Here is a 19,142-nt window from a genome sequence, read left to right as displayed (position 1 = left end):
CAACGTTGACGTGTTATCTGTAGTTTAGTGGATGGGGTTGTCTGTTTCCTAAATAGAAAGTCGTAGATTCAACTCTACAAATCCGGTACAGTGTTTGGGGAAGACTGCGTGGGAACCAAAGAAGAAGAGAAGAGCAAAGCTTCCTTTTAAGGGATCAAGTATTGGAGACTTTCTTAGAGGTTTTGGGCGATGAGCTTTTTTCCTCCTCTTCTACCTTCAAAGGAAGCTTCACCCAGGCTGACGCCTAAGGTTTTGTATCGACCACTGGGGCCTAAACACTTGTCCTGATGGCCAGATATAGGTTGGCAGGTGAGCTGCCTTAGAAGTTTTGGGCATGGCCGTTAGTGCATGATTGGGCTTAATAATAATTAATTTAAATTAGTGCAGCAAAACCCAGAAAAGTAAAAGGAGGTTTTCTCTTTTTATATACAGTCAGACCCCACTAAAAGGTAGAGGATGATGTTATGATAGTGATGCCTCCCACTCTTCATCATTAAGGAATTCATTATGAACTTTCATGTTTGTTTTTTATTTATGTTCTCATTCTAAAAATTAAAAAAAAAAAAAAAAAAAAAAAAAAAAAAAAAAAAAAAAAAAAGGAAAGAAAGATTGAAGAATCATCCAAGCATTAAGACACCGTACATATCTCAATGTCTTACTTAGGATGTGATAAACAACAGAAATAGAATAGAAATGGAAAATAATGGATTATTATTATTCCTTCCCCTTCAAAAGTAAACATGGTATACAAATAATACAATAAAACAGACAAAATGGAAGTTTGAACAAAGTTTTTGTACTAAGAGAGTGCAGAGGCAGCAATCAGATTGGTCCCTCAACTACACTACTTCTGCATTTCAAAATAATGCCCAAATTCCGACACCAATTATCCATTTTCTCATCATTATTCATCACCACCTTCTTCCTTGGTTCTTACACTAACATTTCAACAGAGGCAGAGGACATAATCATGCGTCTAGTGACTTTAGTTCATGATCAAATTAGACTAAATAATTCAACCAACAAAAAAATATATATAAAGGCATTCCTCTAAGCTTTTAACTCCCTCTGATCTATAGGAGACATAATGGTCCACATTCTTGCACCAAAACAGCCGATCCTTGCAGTTTCATGGAGTTTAAAGGTCTCTTTGTTAAAGGCAAGGAACATTATTTGATGTAGCTTATATAATATAGTGATAGCTTTTAAAAAGAGGAGAGAAAAAGTGTTCAATAATTTTACATTGAATGATTACTTTCAAAAATAATTGTCACAGCTACTAATAATTTTTTTTAGGTTGAGGTATGAAATGCCTACTGAAATAGATTTTGAAGAGCAAGAGGAAATCAAAATTGACCACTCATTAATTAGTTTCTCGAGTTATTTCATCTGGATGACTTCATGATCACTCAAAAGGGAGAAAGGATTTCAGATACAAAGGCCATTTGGAAGAAATAATAATAATAATAATAATTTTGGATAACTTACTCATGAGCAAACAAAATAAATTGTTCTAAAACATATATAAATGCGTTTCTAAAATTGGATGAAAAACATCCATGATATTGAAGAAAAGATGGTACTCACAGAATTGATCTCTTTCGTTCATCTCAATATGCAGATACGACTACAGGGTTGTGAGAGTATCAAACTTTTTGTTCCCTTGAACGTATAGCGTGGTTGATGAATGCGTGGTGAGTGAAGACGTTGTTGCTAAAGTGGGTGAACAATTTCATCCACTCAGAAATATGTACTGCTTAAAGCTTATTCTAATTATACCACAGCAACAGATTTGGGTTAGGCAAATGGATTATATAAATCCAACTAGGAGCATATAAAAATGAAGATAAAATCAAGGTCATCACTAAACAATTATTATTGCTCTAAAAGAATATAACAGTATATTATTGCTCTCCTATGAGGTCAATTATTATAGAATTCCAATGTTTTCTAACCTTAGTTAGCTGAATCAGCTCTCCATGCTCCTTCGTGGTCTGTTGGCTGAGTCCACAGCCTATGTCATGCTTTGCCCACTTCTTGAATGTGTTGAGAGTGGCTTTTGCCAGGTGGAATAAAAATTAGATCTTCCCAGGCTGAGTTCTTCTCATTCAACTATAATTGATCAAGAAAACTAACTAAGATGGAGTATAATTTCTATTTTCTAAAAGATGCTGCTACTTGAGATCAAGAAACCTTACCTCCATTTTCTTAAGAACATCTTCCAAACTACCGACCTGTTACATAAAAGTTTTGGTTAAGTGAAGGGAATAAACAATATAATCGTGGATTAACTTAACAACTATTTTTCACAAGAAAGAAACACGCAGTGATCGTCCACAATTTTCACTTGCAGGATAATAATTTCAAGCATTCTGCTTATATTTTAAGCTTAAAACATTTTCATCAGCACTCCTACAGCTGCTTGAATACGAATTTCTTGTGGCAAAAAACCACTTTATAGAAACTGTAGACTATAGCGGAAAATTAACAAAATCAATCTTTCATTTAATAGAGGAACGAACAGGTCGCTTCTAAAATGTAATGAGCAATATCGTATCAAATGCAAAGAAGAAGAGAAAATATAACACACACCATGTTTTACAGGGAGCACTGATCAAGGCACGAAATTCAACCCATTCAATGAATAAAACACACCAGAGAAAAAAGATGGAAACGATACCATAATATGTTGAGAAGTTCCTAATCCCCTTGATGCCTTTGAGACCTTCGACAGTTCCTTTTCTATATCTTCCTATTTTCCAATAAAAGATAAGTATTAGAGGATGGTGAGATCATAAAACCACATTTTTAGAAGCACATTAGACGCATCAATGATCCACGAGCTCCTCAGAAATGATACGAACCTTAGTAAAGTATATAGGACAATAACGCTTGTTTTTCTTTTTCACAATCAGAAGGTCAGACTGTAAAAAACAGAAAATCGTTATTGTGAGAAGTGAACAGTATATGAGACATGCTAACCCAATTATACATAGAGATTCAATGCCAATCAAGATTGAGAGCTGTTTATGCTCTGAATTAGAAATTTGGAAAGTGTCCAATAATTCAATTTATGGATCATTCTGGAGTTTTCACAATGAAGAATTTTGCCTTTGTGTTAAAACCATTTAATTGAGTGCACCAATGTACCTGAAAAACAGGAACTCCATCAAAACTGCTCCTGGAATCCGAGGCTTTGAGCTATAAATGAAAAGATACAATGATGAGTCAATTTTAAAATGTTATTGCTTGTAAATGTTTTGTTACAAGTGAAAGGAAAAATAACATCTCAAGTATAAAATTGAAATGCCAAGCCATCTTTGAAGATGATTACAAGGAAGTTCAGCCCTAATGGTATCTAACTGGTGGAAGAAAAAAAAAAAAAAAAAAAAAAAAAAAAAANATCAATTTCATTTTATTTTGATACTTCATAACACGAGCCTTAGTCTGAGAGGCATGAGAAATGATAAGATCAAACGAATCTTGCCTCTAAAGCATTCTTAATCTGAACAGGATCTGGAAGAAACCGGAATGCAATACCTTCTACTTTCAACATATATACCTGTGAATCAGTAAAAGTGGGCAGAAACCGTAAGTAAATCTATTTTAGTAAAAAAGTGAGGGTGATGGAAGAAGAACACGGCAACTGATAATACACAATACATGAATTAAATATTAAATGATGCGAGCAATGTACCTGGTCAAGGGTAAGTGGGACAACCTTCGCATTACTTCTCAGTTCTCTTTTCCTCGATCGGACCTGAAATTCAGCATATCAGATATCATATTGTACTATAAACATAAGAATTCTCATCAATTATGGATAAAGAATTGGAATTGTAAATTTATTCCACATGCAGGAAATTATCCACATCACCAAACAAAATTCTCTAATGGCGAAAAAACAGGGGCAAAACATACCTGAGCCAAAAAGGTCTCGGCGTCTTCCATGCGGAAGCAAAGCAACCCAATTGACTTGACACCATTAGGATCAGAAATGAGCACAAACTCGTTGTTAGAATTGCTAACAGTGTAGACCGCCGTTCCGACGAGGGACTTAGCCACTTGATCGGAGCTAAGAGTGGCAGCCAATGCATTAGTGTGCTGCGCAAGGGACGCAAAAGGTGGAGTAGGAAAGGAACGCCAATTAGCCTCCGCCGGCCATCTTCTGGCGAAGGTTCCAGCAAAGCGTTTGGCCTCTTCGAGTCGATTAGAAAGCTCGGCTCCTAGTCTGGTACAGTGATGGTGGACGGAAGAGGAAACGAATAGCATAGGATTCGAACGCGGGTAGGGTTTTGGGGTCTCCATGGCCACGAGAAACCCCCGATTCTTGCGCGCCTCCGGGATTTTATTATATCCAAAATTTGGCCTAAAATAACAATAAATTAGCCTTTTCAGCCTTTTTACCCTTTAAAATTTATATTTAAAATTTATTTTTAGTGTAGGAAATGTGAATGTTTTGTTTTTGTTGGTATTATAAAATTATTCTAAAACATAACTTAATTGTTTGTTTTTTCTATTAAAATGAAATGGCAAGAATTCATCTCCAGAAATAACCCATTTTCTACTCCTTTCATAGATCAAGAAATTCTACATTGGAGCGTAGGATTTTCTCTTTGAGTTACCGTTCTAGTGGAACCGCGAGAGTAAAGCTTGACCATTTAGCAACATGGACATATGTTTAGGCCATAAATAGTGACATATAATGAGGTGGTAGCTCATCAATGCCTTAGTACATGACGTGAACTTCATTGACCATTTATTATCTTTCGAGTTCTAACAGGGTCATACTTCAACCCTTATAATAAGATCAAAGTTGCTCGATGGTGCAATCTATGAAGGAAACCCACAAGTTAGCATCCTTGTACCGTACAAGGTTTACATAAACCCGTGCCATATTTAATCCGTCTAAGATCAAACACTATTGTTAATAAGATTATATTGAATGAAATAGCGTGACCAATTTGAACTGACAGCTGAGCAGCATTTAAGCTATCTCAAACGACAGCTCCCAAATCGTACGAAAGTACTCCACACAAAATGTGCCCCAGTAGGAAAAGATACCTTTCTCAGACATACTTTCACACACAAAAAAGTACTCCACACAAAATGTGCCCCACTGAAAAGCCGAATTCGATTCCAAATTTTTCGTCGCAGCGACCGAATCAGAAAGCCATACGAATCCCATTGGAGAAGACAACAAGATAACACCGCATCTTAATTCTAATCTGTTGGCGCACCGTCATGGCGGTTCTTGGAGCTCAAGCCGCCGCCATTAATCCTATAAATTTCCCCTTCCTCCTCTTCCATCGGCAACAAACCAAATACAATCGCACAATCGGAAACCCAGTCGATTGCAAAACGATGTCGTCGTACGGTCGGAAATCGAAGGCGGTGGCCGCCCAGTCGGAGAGCGGGTACTCGGCGAAGGAACTGAGAGAGATATTTAACCAGATGGACACGAATGAAGATGGCGGATTGGGATTGTTCGAGATCAAGGAAGCTTTGAAGCAACTGGACGCTGAATTCCCAGTTCATCTTGCCTTCAAGGCGCTCTGCAAATCCGATCGAAACAGAGATGGAAAGCTTGGTCGGGACGAGATCGATAAGTTCATCAGGTACTTGATGAGCGAAGGCTATGTTGTTTGATTTAATTGCTCCGCCGCCGCCGCCCCCGCCGCCTCCGACCACGTCTCTCTTTCACTCGGTTGTTGATCGTTGGCTTCTAAAAACTTGTTCAATAAATGGCGGCTGCGTGTTATGTATAATCATCGTCATTTTATTACCTATTTGTGTCAATATGTATAATGTTTCTATAATTAAAGATTACATTTGTGGGTTCATACTCTAATTATTAATTTTTTTTTTTAGTCACCAACATAGACAAAATGATTAATTTATAGCATATATAACAAAAAAATATGAGAAATTTAACTTAAAATTGAGAGAACATTTTCCATACTTCAAAATAAAATTTCAACAAACTTATCATAAAATAAAATATATTTAAAATACTAATTAAAAAATTATTTATCTTATATTAAAAAAGATTATTTATAATCGATCACGAAATTAAAATTTTTAATCTCGAGTTATAATTCATTTCGTATTAAAAAAATTATTATTTCAAATGAGAAACCTTAAAAGTAATATGACAAATATAATTTAAAATTAAATAAATAAATTTACAAATAAAACCCACGAGCTTAAAAATCAAACTACAAATTTTAACGAACTCTAAAATTTATCTCTCAAAACCTACTTAAAAAATGATCTAAAATTTGTGAAAATCGTGATCTAGATGGAATTGCAAGCATCGAAAAAGGTCTATAAAAATGGTACGAAAAAGTTATCTATCATTAGTACAGTGAAAATCTATTTTAGCTGTTCATAACACAAAAAGAGTTACGTTTAGAACACTTATTTGAATGACTCGACTTTATTCGTATCCTTACCTAAAGTTCGGTTGTTGGATTTTGTACTAAAAGGAAATAAAGCACATTCCATTTATGATCTCTTTTTATTGCCTCCACATAAACATCTATCATTGAGGATTGATGGATGTGGTATTTGATGCCATTAAAACTCTATGCTCATCAATCAAATACCTAACCAACAATATTCTTATTCTTCATACTGTTCTTTTATTTTATTTTCCATTTTTATTGGTCTGTTATTATTTTATCTAATAAATAAATAATCTAATCAAGCCATTGCTTTTGTTAATTATGATTAAAGGGTTCTAATCACAATAGACTATTTGTTGATAATCATAATTAAAATATTATCGAATTATTAGCTTAGGTGGAAAATTTCTCTGATCTTTAAATTTAAAGCTACATTTTTTTATTTTTAAAAAATAAAATTTTTAAAAATTGCTCCTTAGCTTCATTCAGAAGCCATATGCACTTTTGAAGATTCCATCACTTTCTCTTTACAAACAGCCACCATTTTTAAATCTCCAAATTTCTACCAATTTTGTTCTATTTAATTCATAATTATTTTAAACCTTTATATCACAACTTTATAAATTTTGATTATTGTCCTAATTTAGATATATAGACAACTTGCACGTAGTTTTTTTTTCTTTATTTATTATTATTATTATAGAAAAATATATGAACAAAAGAGATTAAAAATTTAAATAATGAAATTGTACTAGATTATTGAAATTAGTATAAAATAATTATTTTTTAATGATCAATCTTACTTATAAAAAATTAGATTTTTTTTTTTTTTTTTTTTTATTTTTCTCTTAGTTCTAAAAAAAATAATAGTATAAACGTACTGACCGTAGTCAAACAGTATGTGATTAAATAATATAGGTCTAAACTATCAAATTATTAAAAAGGTAAGTATGTAATTAATATATATTTTATCTTATTGATTTACTTTATTCAATACCCATTATACAATAATATAAAATTATAGAGTAGATACATTCAAACACGTTAAAAGATACCTTTGATAGTTGAATTTTGGTTGAACACTTTAAAGTTTTGTTTCAATGATATTCTGACGGTTCAAAACTGCATATAATTGATTATTCGATGCAATATCTGTAAGAGTCAATTTTTAATATACTATAACACGTAATAGTATTATTTATAGAAATGTGTTCTAATTTATTTTAATTACGAACCATTAGAGTAAAATTTAATGAGGTATTTAATAAACTAATTATATTTATATTTTAGAAAAAGGTAAATAAAAAAGAGAGGCCAATCTACATCTATTGCGACCCGAGGAGTTGGTGAATAAATATCCGACTCCTGTAAGCCTGCAACTCAATCGAGAGAACCAAAGGCAAGAACGACATCAAAGGCGGCGATCGGCGGAGGAGCTTGAAACGAAGCTGATAATGGGTTTCTTCCGCAGCGGCATCTGCGACTACAAGCGATGTCCAGTTCCTTTCACCAAAGAGCAGCTTCGCGAGATTTTCCTCAGGCACGACAACGACGGCGACGGCCGACTCTCACGCCTGGAACTCAAAGCCGCCTTCGAGTCCTTAGGATCCACTTGGAGCCGTTTCAGAGCTCGCCAGTGTCTCAAAGCCGCCGATTCCAACGGCGATGGCTACGTTACTCTTGATGAACTGGATGGCCTTCTTGATTACGCTGTAAGATGCGAATACGCTATAATTTGATCCCTTTTAATCCCTGTTTTTATTATGTAAACTATTTTAAACATCGTATTAATAAATAATTAATAACATATTTTAAAATAAAAACCATAAATTGAATTCGTCCACCCCTTATAACATCACTGAATCATATATATATATATATATATATATATATATATATATATATATATATATTCCATTTTCTTTAACGTTAGTTTAATTATATTTTATATTCATAAATTAATAAATTTTCTTCCTTACCATTAAATTTTATAATATTGGGAGCGAGTAAGAATTTGTAGAACAAGGTATCTATTTTTTTTTTTCATTTACAATTTAATCTATTATTAAATGACGTATTAATTTATTTTATGGGTAATAATGACACATTTATTAGATGTTATAAATACGATAAATAATGACACTCTAGCCCAACCCAATAGAAAATCAAATTTTGATTGACCCAAATTTTTGAAGGGTAGAATGGTCCATGGGCCATACATTTAGACCATTTTTTAAGCTTGTTGGGCTTAACAACGGGCAACCCAAATATATGTATATTTTTAATAATTAAATAATGCCTATTAAAAATCTTCCTCCACTTTTCCTCGTCTCCAATACATAAGCAACACGTGTCCATTTTGGTTAGAAGCTAGGTTTTTCTTTTAGCATTATTTTGTTTTATTCTTTTAAGATAATGTTGGTTTTCCTTTTCGTTTATAAATAGAATATTATTACCTGTATTTGATTCATTATCATCTATTTTAAACTATCTATAATTATTTTCATTTATTTTTTTAAAGTTTTGTTTATTGCTTCTCGATTAAAATACATCGTGATGTAGAATATTGATATGGATTAAGTTAGAACTAGATTTTTAGATCGAAACCACTGTTTATTGAAAAATATGTGTAATAGAAGTTGTACTATACTAAAAAAAAACATAATGAAATTTTCTCGAGAATTTGATAAGTACATACGAATCAAGAAAGTAATGAAAAATTGGTTCCTAAGGTTGTCTAAGACAACCTAAGTTAAAAGGATCTGAATATCTGACAACTTTTGTTTAGCTCGATCTTAAGAACTATAATCCTTCTTGAAACATGAACAAAAGCGTTGTTAAAGTCTAAAAATGTATGGTTTCGAAACTCCTTCCTCTCGAGTTAAAATCAAGAATAAGTTGCAAAATTTATACATGAGACAAATAACATTAAACTCTCAACCTAGACTCGAGACCATAATAGTGAGAAGAATGGTTAGGGATAAAATTTATCAATAAAAAAATTTAAGGTGAGGTTGAGAACAATAATTAGATCATACAAACTCGAGATGTAGTAGACTGAACAAAGACCTAATAATTTAGAAGGCTAAGCTCAATTAGGCCCAAAAGTTTATAAAATTTGATTCCCAATTTAAACTGCTTAGCACCACCACATCGGTGCTATATTCTATTTGTTCTACAACCATATTTTTCTTTACGATCATACAAATTTTCTATTAATTTAAACGATTCACCTTCAGACAAATAGGGAACACGAATCTGGCTAAGTGACCTGCATTGAAACATACTTTGTTTTGTTTCACTCTTTTCTTATGAAAAAAAAAAAAAAAAAAAANAGCACTTTAAATCAAAACAAAGCAAAATTCGATTTCAAGATTAATTTAATAATGAACGAACTAAGCTGCACCGGTGATTAAATTATTCTCGTAGATTAGTTAAGTTAGCGAAGACAATATGTTTCAAATATAGAACAAAATATGTCATACATTATTAAACTAACCTAAACTATTGTAATCATTACTAACACGTGATATTTTTAATAAATAATAAAAACCTTATTTCCTTTTAAAATGGAATATAATAATAATAATAATTCCTTTTACTTCTTTTATCGTATTTCACTCTGCAATATATAAGCTAAATTATTATAAATTAAAGTTTAGAGGTGTAAGCATATTTACTAAAAGGGTTAAAACTCGAAGACAATGGTCATGGTCGAGGCAGGGTAAAAAAAGGAACAGTCTTTTTTATTTTTACCTCCAAAATGGTTAAAATGGAAATAGTAATATATATATATATATATATAGGAAAAGAATACGTAACACCGTCCATTACGAAAGGTAAGTTAAGGGGAGAAAATAATCCTTATAATTTTACTTTATGCAAAGTTTGGATGATGACATTTCATTCGTTAATCTATTTCCTTTTTCTGCTTCTTTACAACTGTCAACTAAATATGCGTTTTTTCCAATTAAAAAATACTAAAAATAATTTTATTTTGTCAAAGAATTGGATTCCAATATCTTCCCCAGCTCCAACCCCATAGTCTCTAAGATGCTCGTCTTTTATGCGAACAAAAATGAGTATTAAAAATATTTAGTAAGTCACACATGGTATTAACCTATATTATGATTTATGCTCATTTGACATTATTCTATATATTTTATCATCGCTCACATATTTTTTAGGAAAATTTTTAAGAAGTCCTTCCATATATAAATTACTCAAAGTTAAACTAATTTTGGAGTATCTATGATTGAGTAACTGAAGAGAAAACCGCGCCTCATTCTTTTCTGTAGTTTAATTATAGGAACTTTAAGATTTAGTGTGAGATCAGAAGTAGGTTGTAGAGGGAAACAAAGCATTCCTCATGAGAGTCTAGAAACATCTCCCTAACAGATACGTTTTAAAATCGTGAAGTTGACGATAATATGTAACAGGCCAAAATGGACAATATTTGACAGCGGTAAGCTTGGATTGTTACAAATGATATCAAAACCAATCATTGGTCGGAATAGGATTAGACTCTCTTCATACTAGACACGTTTTAACTGTGAGATTGACAGCAATACCCAACGAGTCAAAGTGGACAATATCTACCAGCAATGGTTTCGGTTGTTTACATTTAGCATGCTTAGTTTGAAGAAATTTTATGTTCTATAACCTCCTATGAATTCTCATATAAAACATGTGAGTGAGAACAAAACATGCTAAAAACACACATGTGTTTATATGATGTACGGGTCATTATCTAACTTCTTCATCCTTAAAAGTGATAAATAGTTAATGCGACTATGTTGCAGGGTCATTAGCTAAATCTTGGACATGAATCACTGAACCGTTCATAAATATTAGACACGGAGTATTAAAATTTGTAGGTTATTTATAATTTAATGAATATTTTTCCTTTTATTTATATAATAATGTTTTTGTAAATTCAACAAACATGGCGTAGAGATTGTGGCTTTTCCTTTTGTATTAATATGTATATGAGTTATGTGAGTGAATGTAAGCAATTTTTTATTATCCCCACTTTGACCGAACAATCCCTGACGCTTAGGAATCTGAAACTATAAAAAAAGATGTAATTTTAATACAGATTAATGGGTATTATTATTATTAAGCTCTATAAATACCCAAAACACACCACGACAACAAACAACAAACCACAAACAAACAAAATTCAATACAGATTCAACGGCGATGGCAAGAAAAAACAAGATGTCTCAGCCGAGGCCGAAGCTGTCTCGAGAGCAACTCAGCGTAATCTTCCGAAACCACGACGGCGATGGCGACGGCCGCTTGAGCGCCACCGAGCTCACGGAAGCCTTCCGCTACATCGGCGCCTTTCTGCCGTCGTACAGAGCTCATCACGCTCTTCGTTACACGGATTCCGACAGGGATGGATTCATCGGCGAGAAGGATTTCGAATCGCTCGTCAATTATACCGAAAAACGACATTACACCATCGTTTGAAAATTTTGTTCCTTTTTGCTGCATGGTTTGTTCAACTAAAAAAAATTGTCATGTACCATTAGGAGAAGCTACTCAGTAACTGTTTTTAAATAATGGGACACTTCTTTACATTGGGACTTTTTTTTTTTTTTTTTTTTTTTTTTTTTTTTTTTTTTTTTTTTTNATTTCGATTTTGAATCTCATCTTCATCTCGATGACAAACTTACCTCATCGAGTTTCACTTTGCATGCATTTTCTCTTAGTTTAAATTACCTAACCAATATTTATTTTAATTACGACAATAAAATGAGAGAAAAAAAAATCAAGAAATAACGAAAACAATAAATTAAAGTGGCACGAACAATATTAATTAATATATATTTATTAGGGTAATTTTTAGGATCGATTTAAGGTATTTTTATTTATTTTGATTATAATAATACAAAATGAATTTTATTATACTACAAAAGAGAATAATAGTTTGTTAGCAATTTAATTATACATATAATAGTACGTAACCAAAAAAATTAATTTATATATCTAAAATTTACAAAATGGAAATTTATTTGCGTACTTAATTTCATATTTCTTAGAAGAATTAAACATTTTTTTTTTTGTAATTATTCAAAATCATTAAATATAAATAAATTTTTAATAATTAAAAATAAATTACTCTCAAACAAAGAATAAGATTCCATAATAAGAAAGCTTGTGACCCTTTTTCCAAATTAATTTCGTGTTTGCAACCAAAAATAAATAATAAATAAAAGTTTTAAATTAAAAATTTTGAATATTAAAAAATAACAATAAATATGTTTTTGCCCCATTAGCATCTCATAAATATAAAAGCAATACATTTATGTCACATCCTTCTAAAGTAATAAAAAAAATGTAGTCACTCCTATATAATAGATAATTAATTCATGGTTCGAGACTAAATAAACCATTTTTCAAGTTAAAATGTCAATTTTAAACCTTTGTTAGAGCTCTCGGAGAGTTTTTTATATTTAAAAGTTTTGAAAATATACATATTTTCACAAATATCCTTCACCCGATCCAACTCAACCTATACATCGTTAGCTTAGTGTTATTTTAAAAAGAGAAATATTTTGGTCAACATCACCGTCGCTTTCTCTTTCGCTCTCCCGTCCAAATCTTATATATATATATATATCATAATCGTACTTTAGAACCTTTTATTTTCAGCTCTCCAAATTATTCTGGCTTTGAAGGAACAAGTGCAGAAGAATTAATGCGAGCAAAAGATACCATATTTAATATATAAATTAAATTATTTTATACCCTTAGGACTATTAATTTGACCTATATATATATATATAGGAATCACAAAGCACCAAGACAATATCAAAAATGGATCCGACAGAAGACAAAAGCAAGAAGTCGAAGAAGAGGTCGAAGCTATCAAGAGAGCAACTTAGCGTAATCTTCAGAAACCACGACGGCGATGGCGACGGCCGTCTCAGCCCCTCCGAGCTCACCGAAGCTTTTCGGTACATCGGTTCCTTTATGCCTTCTTACAGAGCTGGTAAAGCTCTTTCTCACGCCGATTCTAACAACGATGGATTCATCAACGAAGAGGAATTCGAATTGCTCATCAATTATGCCGAAAAACGCAAATACACCGTTGTTTGATCTTATACAGTTTTTTTCCCCTTTTCGTTTGTAACTTCTTTTTTTTTTTAATCTTGTAACACGAGTATTAACTCTTAAATAAGATATGAATTATCATCTCAATGATTAATTGTTCAATCTTATTATACGCATATTTTATTTTAAAAGATTTTTTTAGGCATTTTGGCAAGTATTATCATTATTTTATTTTTTTTTATGTATTAATTTTTAAAGATGAGGTTATGTTTGATAATTTGATATTGATATATTATTCTAAATTTTATTTAATAGTAGGCACGTATATTATTAATAAATATTTCACAGAAAAATTACAGTAATATTGAAAAGAATATAATATATTAACATTTGTTCATTTAAAATATGCTCAAATTTAGCAATTTGGTTTAACGTGTACACATACTTGTATTTTAAAAATTTTATCGTATTTTTTTAAGATTAACGTTCTAATATTGAATAAATTACATTCTTTAAAATGATGAGTAACGAGATAATCATATATTTAATTGTAAGAATAATCTCGAAATTATATACACATTTTAGGGTATTTAATAAGTAGATTTGATGACTTGGTTAATTAATTTCAATTGCTTTTGGTCGAAGAGGATTATAAAACATTCTCGAACAACAAGAAGCTTGCTTTATTGTCGGTACACTTTCGTAATATACATATAATGTAAATTTGTATATCTTAAGGGAATAAGAAACCACTCTGACCATTAATTAGGTTGCGACCCTACACACGACACAGACAAGGGACGACTCTCAAGTAGTGTCCATCCGACCCTATGAGGGTCAAGATTGAGAAGTGTCATAATGCGATAGAAGAAAACGGTGCATCAACCAACAAACCAAGAGTGTATATTGAAGATAAGTCTAGGCATATGCAAAGTTCGAGAGAACGAGACGATATGAGTGTCGAAAACAAGTTCAAAGAGAGTTGGGTGGGACCCCAGGCCAAAATGAGTTTTGACATGTGGCTCGAGAATAAGTCTGTCGATATCCAATATAAAAACTTTCCTAATTTGGTATCAAACGGATACTCGACGAACTATGCATGAGGCCGTATGTTCGCTCGCGAAAATAACCTCTATTCCAAAATGGTGTTTTAGATTTGAAAAATAATTGTTTTTATATTAAAAAAAATATATTTTTGGTTATTGTATGTATTTCATTACAATTTTAGTGGTCAGCACTCAACGACACAAATGAGTACTCGATTATGATATTACATTTCCAATCAATTTTTTAATTAAGGAATCACATTCTCGTTGATTTTTTAATTACATAAAAAAATATAGTTTTATCATTTTTTTTTTTTGTAAATTATTTAACAAAAATCTAATTTAGAAAATTTGACTAATCACGAGTTGTCACATCAAGAATAATAAAATTAAAATTATTACAAAATAAAAGTTGGCTTTTAAAGCCACGTGTCTTCACCATAACCCTTTAATTAAATAATTAAATTTAAAATCGTTAACTTGGGCCATATTGTATTGGGCCAAACTTAAACAAAGTCCAAAGAGTAAATCCTAATTTAGCAAAGTCCAAGCCCAAATAAAGCCCATATCTAATAGTTGGGCCCAAAAGCTATTAATGTCTAATCCCACCTACGATGACAAAAAAAAAAAAAAAAAAAAAAAAAAAAAAAAAAAAAAAAAAAAAAAAAAAAAAAAAAAAAAAAAAAAAAAANTGAGTAGAAGAACTCTTTAATACACGACCATAAAAAATAATTACCAAAATAATTACTATTCTTATGATTTAGGGATAATTTTCGATGTAAAAGTTTCATTTTAACCCTAAAGTTTCAATTAGATTCATATAATTTATTCAAATTTAACTGACCATCGATATATTATTGTATTAATACATATTTTTTAAAAAGTAGCAAGAATTGATGATATTGGATTATATCGATTATCAATCAAAACATATTTTAATTAGTTAAAATAAATTAAATTTTTAAAAATGATGGTTTGTAAAATTATTTAAAATTTTAAAAGTATATTAAATGTTGAATTTATGAGGACGAAATTTGTAATTTGAGTAAAAAGTATTAAAAATTTAAATGGTAAAGTCATAAATACTTTTGTAATAGAAAGGCCCCAACTTGGAACATATACATTCACATTAGAAAAAGCAAATGTCCGGATTCAGCAGAAGGCATAGAAAGAGGTATGGGCCAACGTCCCTTTTTTTTTTTTTTTTTTTTTTTTTTTTTTTTTTTTTTTTTTTTTTTTTTTNCTTTACTGTTCATAATGCTATGAGTCGCCATCGATGTTAGAATTAACAAAATTGATGAATCAAACAAGAAAAAGCGAAGAAATTTTTGTCTAACTTGTGAAAAAGCAACCCTAATCTTATATGTTCAAAAGGGTTTTGTTAGCTTTTTGAAATGATTCACATGATTGCCGAGCCACTTCAATCATGAACCCCCAAATTCCTGAGTCTTACCCCAAAATGGATCTTGATTACTTGGCAATGGCGTCGCACAGGCGGCTGAAAAGCCCTCTGCCACCGCCCACTCGTGCGCACTTGACGCAAATTCAAAAGCCCTTTGTAATGTATTTTGGCTCTCTCTGTTTGTGCATATTTTTCTGTTTCTTTCTGTAAATGCCTTTTTGTATGATTGCTGAAAAGACTAAGTAAGAAGGCTTTTCGTGTGGGACTACTGATTACTGGGCTGTGATATGATCATGTGGGGTTCTTTATATTCTACGAAGATCATCATCTTCATCATTATCATCATCATCATTCTCTGGATTTTTTTTTTATGGTTCAGTTAGAGTTGGAAGGGTCAAAGTTGATTAGAGTTTTCATTAGCGCAGTTCATCTATATATCAATTTGGCTCTCTTTAGATACAACAAAAATTGCTACCATNATTATGTGGCTATGGTTTTGTTGGACACACTTGCAGAAACCCATTCCATTATGTCCCCACTCATCAATCTGATTCAACCTCTTTTTCCAAAAATCCCGAAATTTGTTTCAGATCAGTCTCTTTTCTCGTGGGATTGGCCCGGCTCTGAATTAAAGCTCTACTAAACCCTTTCCTTTTCCATTGTGAATTTCTCATGAAGCTTCAGTTTCCCCTTTTCAGATCACTCACTGGAATTCATAATATTAAGAGTAAGATGATCACGACGGTGGTGATGAGAGAGAGAAAGAGAGGATTGAAACCCATATGAATTTTTGACGATCTATCAAAGAAAAAAGAAAAAAGAACGAATAGATCTTGTAGGATTCTCGAGGTAGTAGTCTTCTCTCACTCCCAGGAAGTAGTGTTCGAGTTTAAATCTTTGAGTTCAAGAAGGATTTGTTCCTGACGTACCCTAAGAACCTTTCCTCTCCCTAGCCATTTGCTTACCACGGAAATGGCTTCTTCTTCTTCTTTTTACATCCTTTCGATGCGTCGTCTTGTCAATTCAAGGACAAGTTTGGATATGGAAATGCCAATTTCTAGCCTCAACTTTATGAGAGTTTTTGAACTTTGTTCTCAATTGAGTTTCTGAAATATTAGCTATGTTTAAGTTGATTAAAGAGTTAAACCTATCTATCTTACGGTTGTTCTCAAAAGCCCAAATCTTCTTCTTTTTTTTTTTTTTTTGTGCTCTGTCCTGTTCTTCCACATTTATTGATTCTGAAAGTGAAACAGTAAAAGGGTTCATTCATTCTTTGTGTTAGAACACATGAAGATCAAACTCTATGTGCGAGCCAAGGAGGGTTTTCGAAATCTTATAATCCACAAAAGAAAAAGTATGTAGCAGAACAATTAGGCATTGGCTTTTTACATTAAATACAAACCTCATTTCACCTCCCTCCCTCCCCCCTGATATTGTACAAGAATCTGAATTTGCAAGCAGTAAAGATTTAGCATTTATATCAGCTTTTGACATTGGTGTTATCTTCTTTAGCAATGGAGTTCTTACAGTGAGCAATGGCAGCTTGAATTGCAGACTGTAATTCCTCCATGGTGCTATCACTAGTAGAAGAAGACATAGATGGAGTTGCGACGAGAAGGCCGCTATTTGTGGGGGATGTCCTCATGGATGCTGGAGCTGAGACTTCTCCTCTTTTTCCTCTCAATTCTTGCTTATTTCGTGGATTCAAATTACCCGAAAACGAATAAGCTTGGCGACGAATGTGTAAGTTTTCTTTCCTCCATCTGAAGAACAACAATGGCCTGACCACTTTTGCATATCGTTTTAGAACTTGAGAAACATCAAACCCCAGCTTCCTCTTGTGCTTTGCTTTATCGTCTGGCTCGGTAATCTCGCAGCCTTTTCGCCACTTGGGGAAACCGAACAATGAGAAAGGCTTGGATTTGATTCTCCCACCTGGTTCAGTAGGCTCAGTTTGGTGGTGTTGGGTGGTGCTGCAACTTGAGCTGTCTTTGATGGTGTCTTGAGTGTCCCAAATATCTTTGATCGGGATGGTGAAACTGTCGATGGAGGAGCGGGGGGAGGAAGAAGGAAGGTGGTGGGAGAGGAGGTGGAGGGGAAGCAAGTGGCCATGGAAGAAGATATCATCTGCTGGAGACAAGTCAATGGCAAAGGATGGAGGAGTGGGTTTTGCTCTGTCAGAAGAGGAAGGAGGATGAAGAGAGATTGTGAAGGAGAAGTCATGTGAAGGAGAAGAAGCTGAAGGTGATGATGATTCTTGAATTGCCTGCTGTCTCTCTCTTTCTTCAACCTTAAAGTTCTCAGCTTCTTGCTTCTTGTACTCTGCAACTCTTTCTGCAGTCTTCTTCTGCTGCTGATTGGTGTTCATAATTATGGAGAAAGGTGAGGAGAGAGAGAGAGAGAGAGAGAGAAAAGGAGGTGAGAATGGAATGTGTTTTGTGGAAATGGGGAAGGCATTGAATTTAAGTTTGGTTTAAGTACATTTTGTGATGATGTGCACAATTATGGGTCCCTATTCAATCCGACACCTAGTAAGGTACTAAGTAGTTTCATCATATAAATAGCTGATTCAATTATTATATATTCAATTAATGAGAAAAATAATCTTATCTCTCTCTCTCTTAGTATTTTTCAGAAAATAGAAACTCAATTGTTATCAAATTTTGAATTTTGATTAGGGGAAGTGGCAAATATGACAAATTAGATTGAAAATGACATTAGAAGGATATGTAATGTCAATCAATCAAGTTGAAATTATGAGTTTATTAACACAATTTTGCTCACTAACACCATTGCAGTTGCCTAACACTCACTCCTTTTTGACCGACTAAGATTAAATTGATCAAATTTGAAATATTATCGAGAATATCATATTATAATATTAGAAAAGGAGAGTATCTAAGCACAACATAATCTTGATAGTGTAACAGCTAATAAATTCAAACATTTATCTTCTCTAATTATTTATTAAATTTCCATTTTTTTTTTAAGAAAAAAGAAATGTTATTAGGCTGATGAATAAAATTTTGTCGTGTTTGGGCAAAATTATTAAGATATTAAGATTTAGAAAATGATGTATGTCAACTGTTGCAGCACGTGACCATCCTAAATTACATAATTTGTGGTTACCGACACAGTTATGTTCCATTAATTTCAACCCTTTAATTTAATCAATTGCTCCTAATTTTCGATTTCATTCAACATATTGGGAAATAAATTCTTCAT

At 32.4% G+C, this 19,142-nt stretch overlaps 2 protein-coding genes across 4 annotated transcripts; both read right to left on the bottom strand.

The window, feature by feature from the left end:
* Positions 1 to 1,455: 1,455 nt before the first annotated feature.
* Positions 1,456 to 4,373, bottom strand: LOC111789426 (protein TIC 22, chloroplastic). Of its 3 annotated transcripts, XR_002814336.1 has the most exons (9): positions 3,922 to 4,372; positions 3,698 to 3,760; positions 3,488 to 3,562; positions 3,151 to 3,201; positions 2,865 to 2,924; positions 2,681 to 2,752; positions 2,199 to 2,234; positions 1,956 to 2,112; positions 1,456 to 1,769 (listed from the first exon to the last, which is right to left on the bottom strand). XR_002814336.1 is itself a non-coding variant. In XM_023670195.1 (8 exons), exons 1-8 carry the CDS (start codon positions 4,306 to 4,308, stop codon positions 2,020 to 2,022), a joined length of 837 nt encoding a protein of 278 aa, XP_023525963.1. In that variant the 5' UTR covers positions 4,309 to 4,372; the 3' UTR covers positions 1,459 to 2,019. The 3 variants fall into 3 exon arrangements, 2 of the variants coding, with proteins under 2 accessions (XP_023525963.1, XP_023525964.1); XM_023670195.1 differs by having other exon boundaries at positions 1,459 to 2,112; XM_023670196.1 differs by lacking the exon at positions 3,488 to 3,562 and having other exon boundaries at positions 1,459 to 2,112; positions 3,922 to 4,373.
* A 12,846-nt stretch (positions 4,374 to 17,219) lies between these two features.
* LOC111785479 (BRI1 kinase inhibitor 1-like) lies at positions 17,220 to 18,491 on the bottom strand. The gene has a single exon (XM_023665879.1). The coding sequence runs from the start codon at positions 18,283 to 18,285 to the stop codon at positions 17,398 to 17,400; it is 888 nt and encodes a 295-aa protein (XP_023521647.1). The 5' UTR covers positions 18,286 to 18,491; the 3' UTR covers positions 17,220 to 17,397.
* Between the last annotated feature and the right edge of the window lie 651 nt (positions 18,492 to 19,142).

Source organism: Cucurbita pepo, chromosome LG02 (genome assembly GCF_002806865.2).
Source record: "Cucurbita pepo subsp. pepo cultivar mu-cu-16 chromosome LG02, ASM280686v2, whole genome shotgun sequence".
Classification (NCBI taxonomy): domain Eukaryota; kingdom Viridiplantae; phylum Streptophyta; class Magnoliopsida; order Cucurbitales; family Cucurbitaceae; genus Cucurbita; species Cucurbita pepo.
Note: the sequence above shows the minus strand (reverse complement) of the source record. Positions and strands in the feature narration are given on the sequence as shown.

Excerpts from the sequence above, each read along its gene's own strand:
- LOC111785479 (XM_023665879.1), bottom strand. The coding sequence starts at position 18,285 with ATGAACACCAATCAGCAGCAGAAGAAGACTGCAGAAAGAGTTGCAGAG.
- LOC111789426 (XM_023670195.1), bottom strand. The coding sequence starts at position 4,308 with ATGGAGACCCCAAAACCCTACCCGCGTTCGAATCCTATGCTATTCGTT. Across the intron at positions 3,202-3,487 it reads AGATTAAGAATGCTTTAGAG|CTCAAAGCCTCGGATTCCAG; the intron begins GCAAGATTCGTT and ends TTTCATTTATAG. Across the intron at positions 2,235-2,680 it reads GAACTTCTCAACATATTATG|GTCGGTAGTTTGGAAGATGT; the intron begins GTATCGTTTCCA and ends TTTATGTAACAG.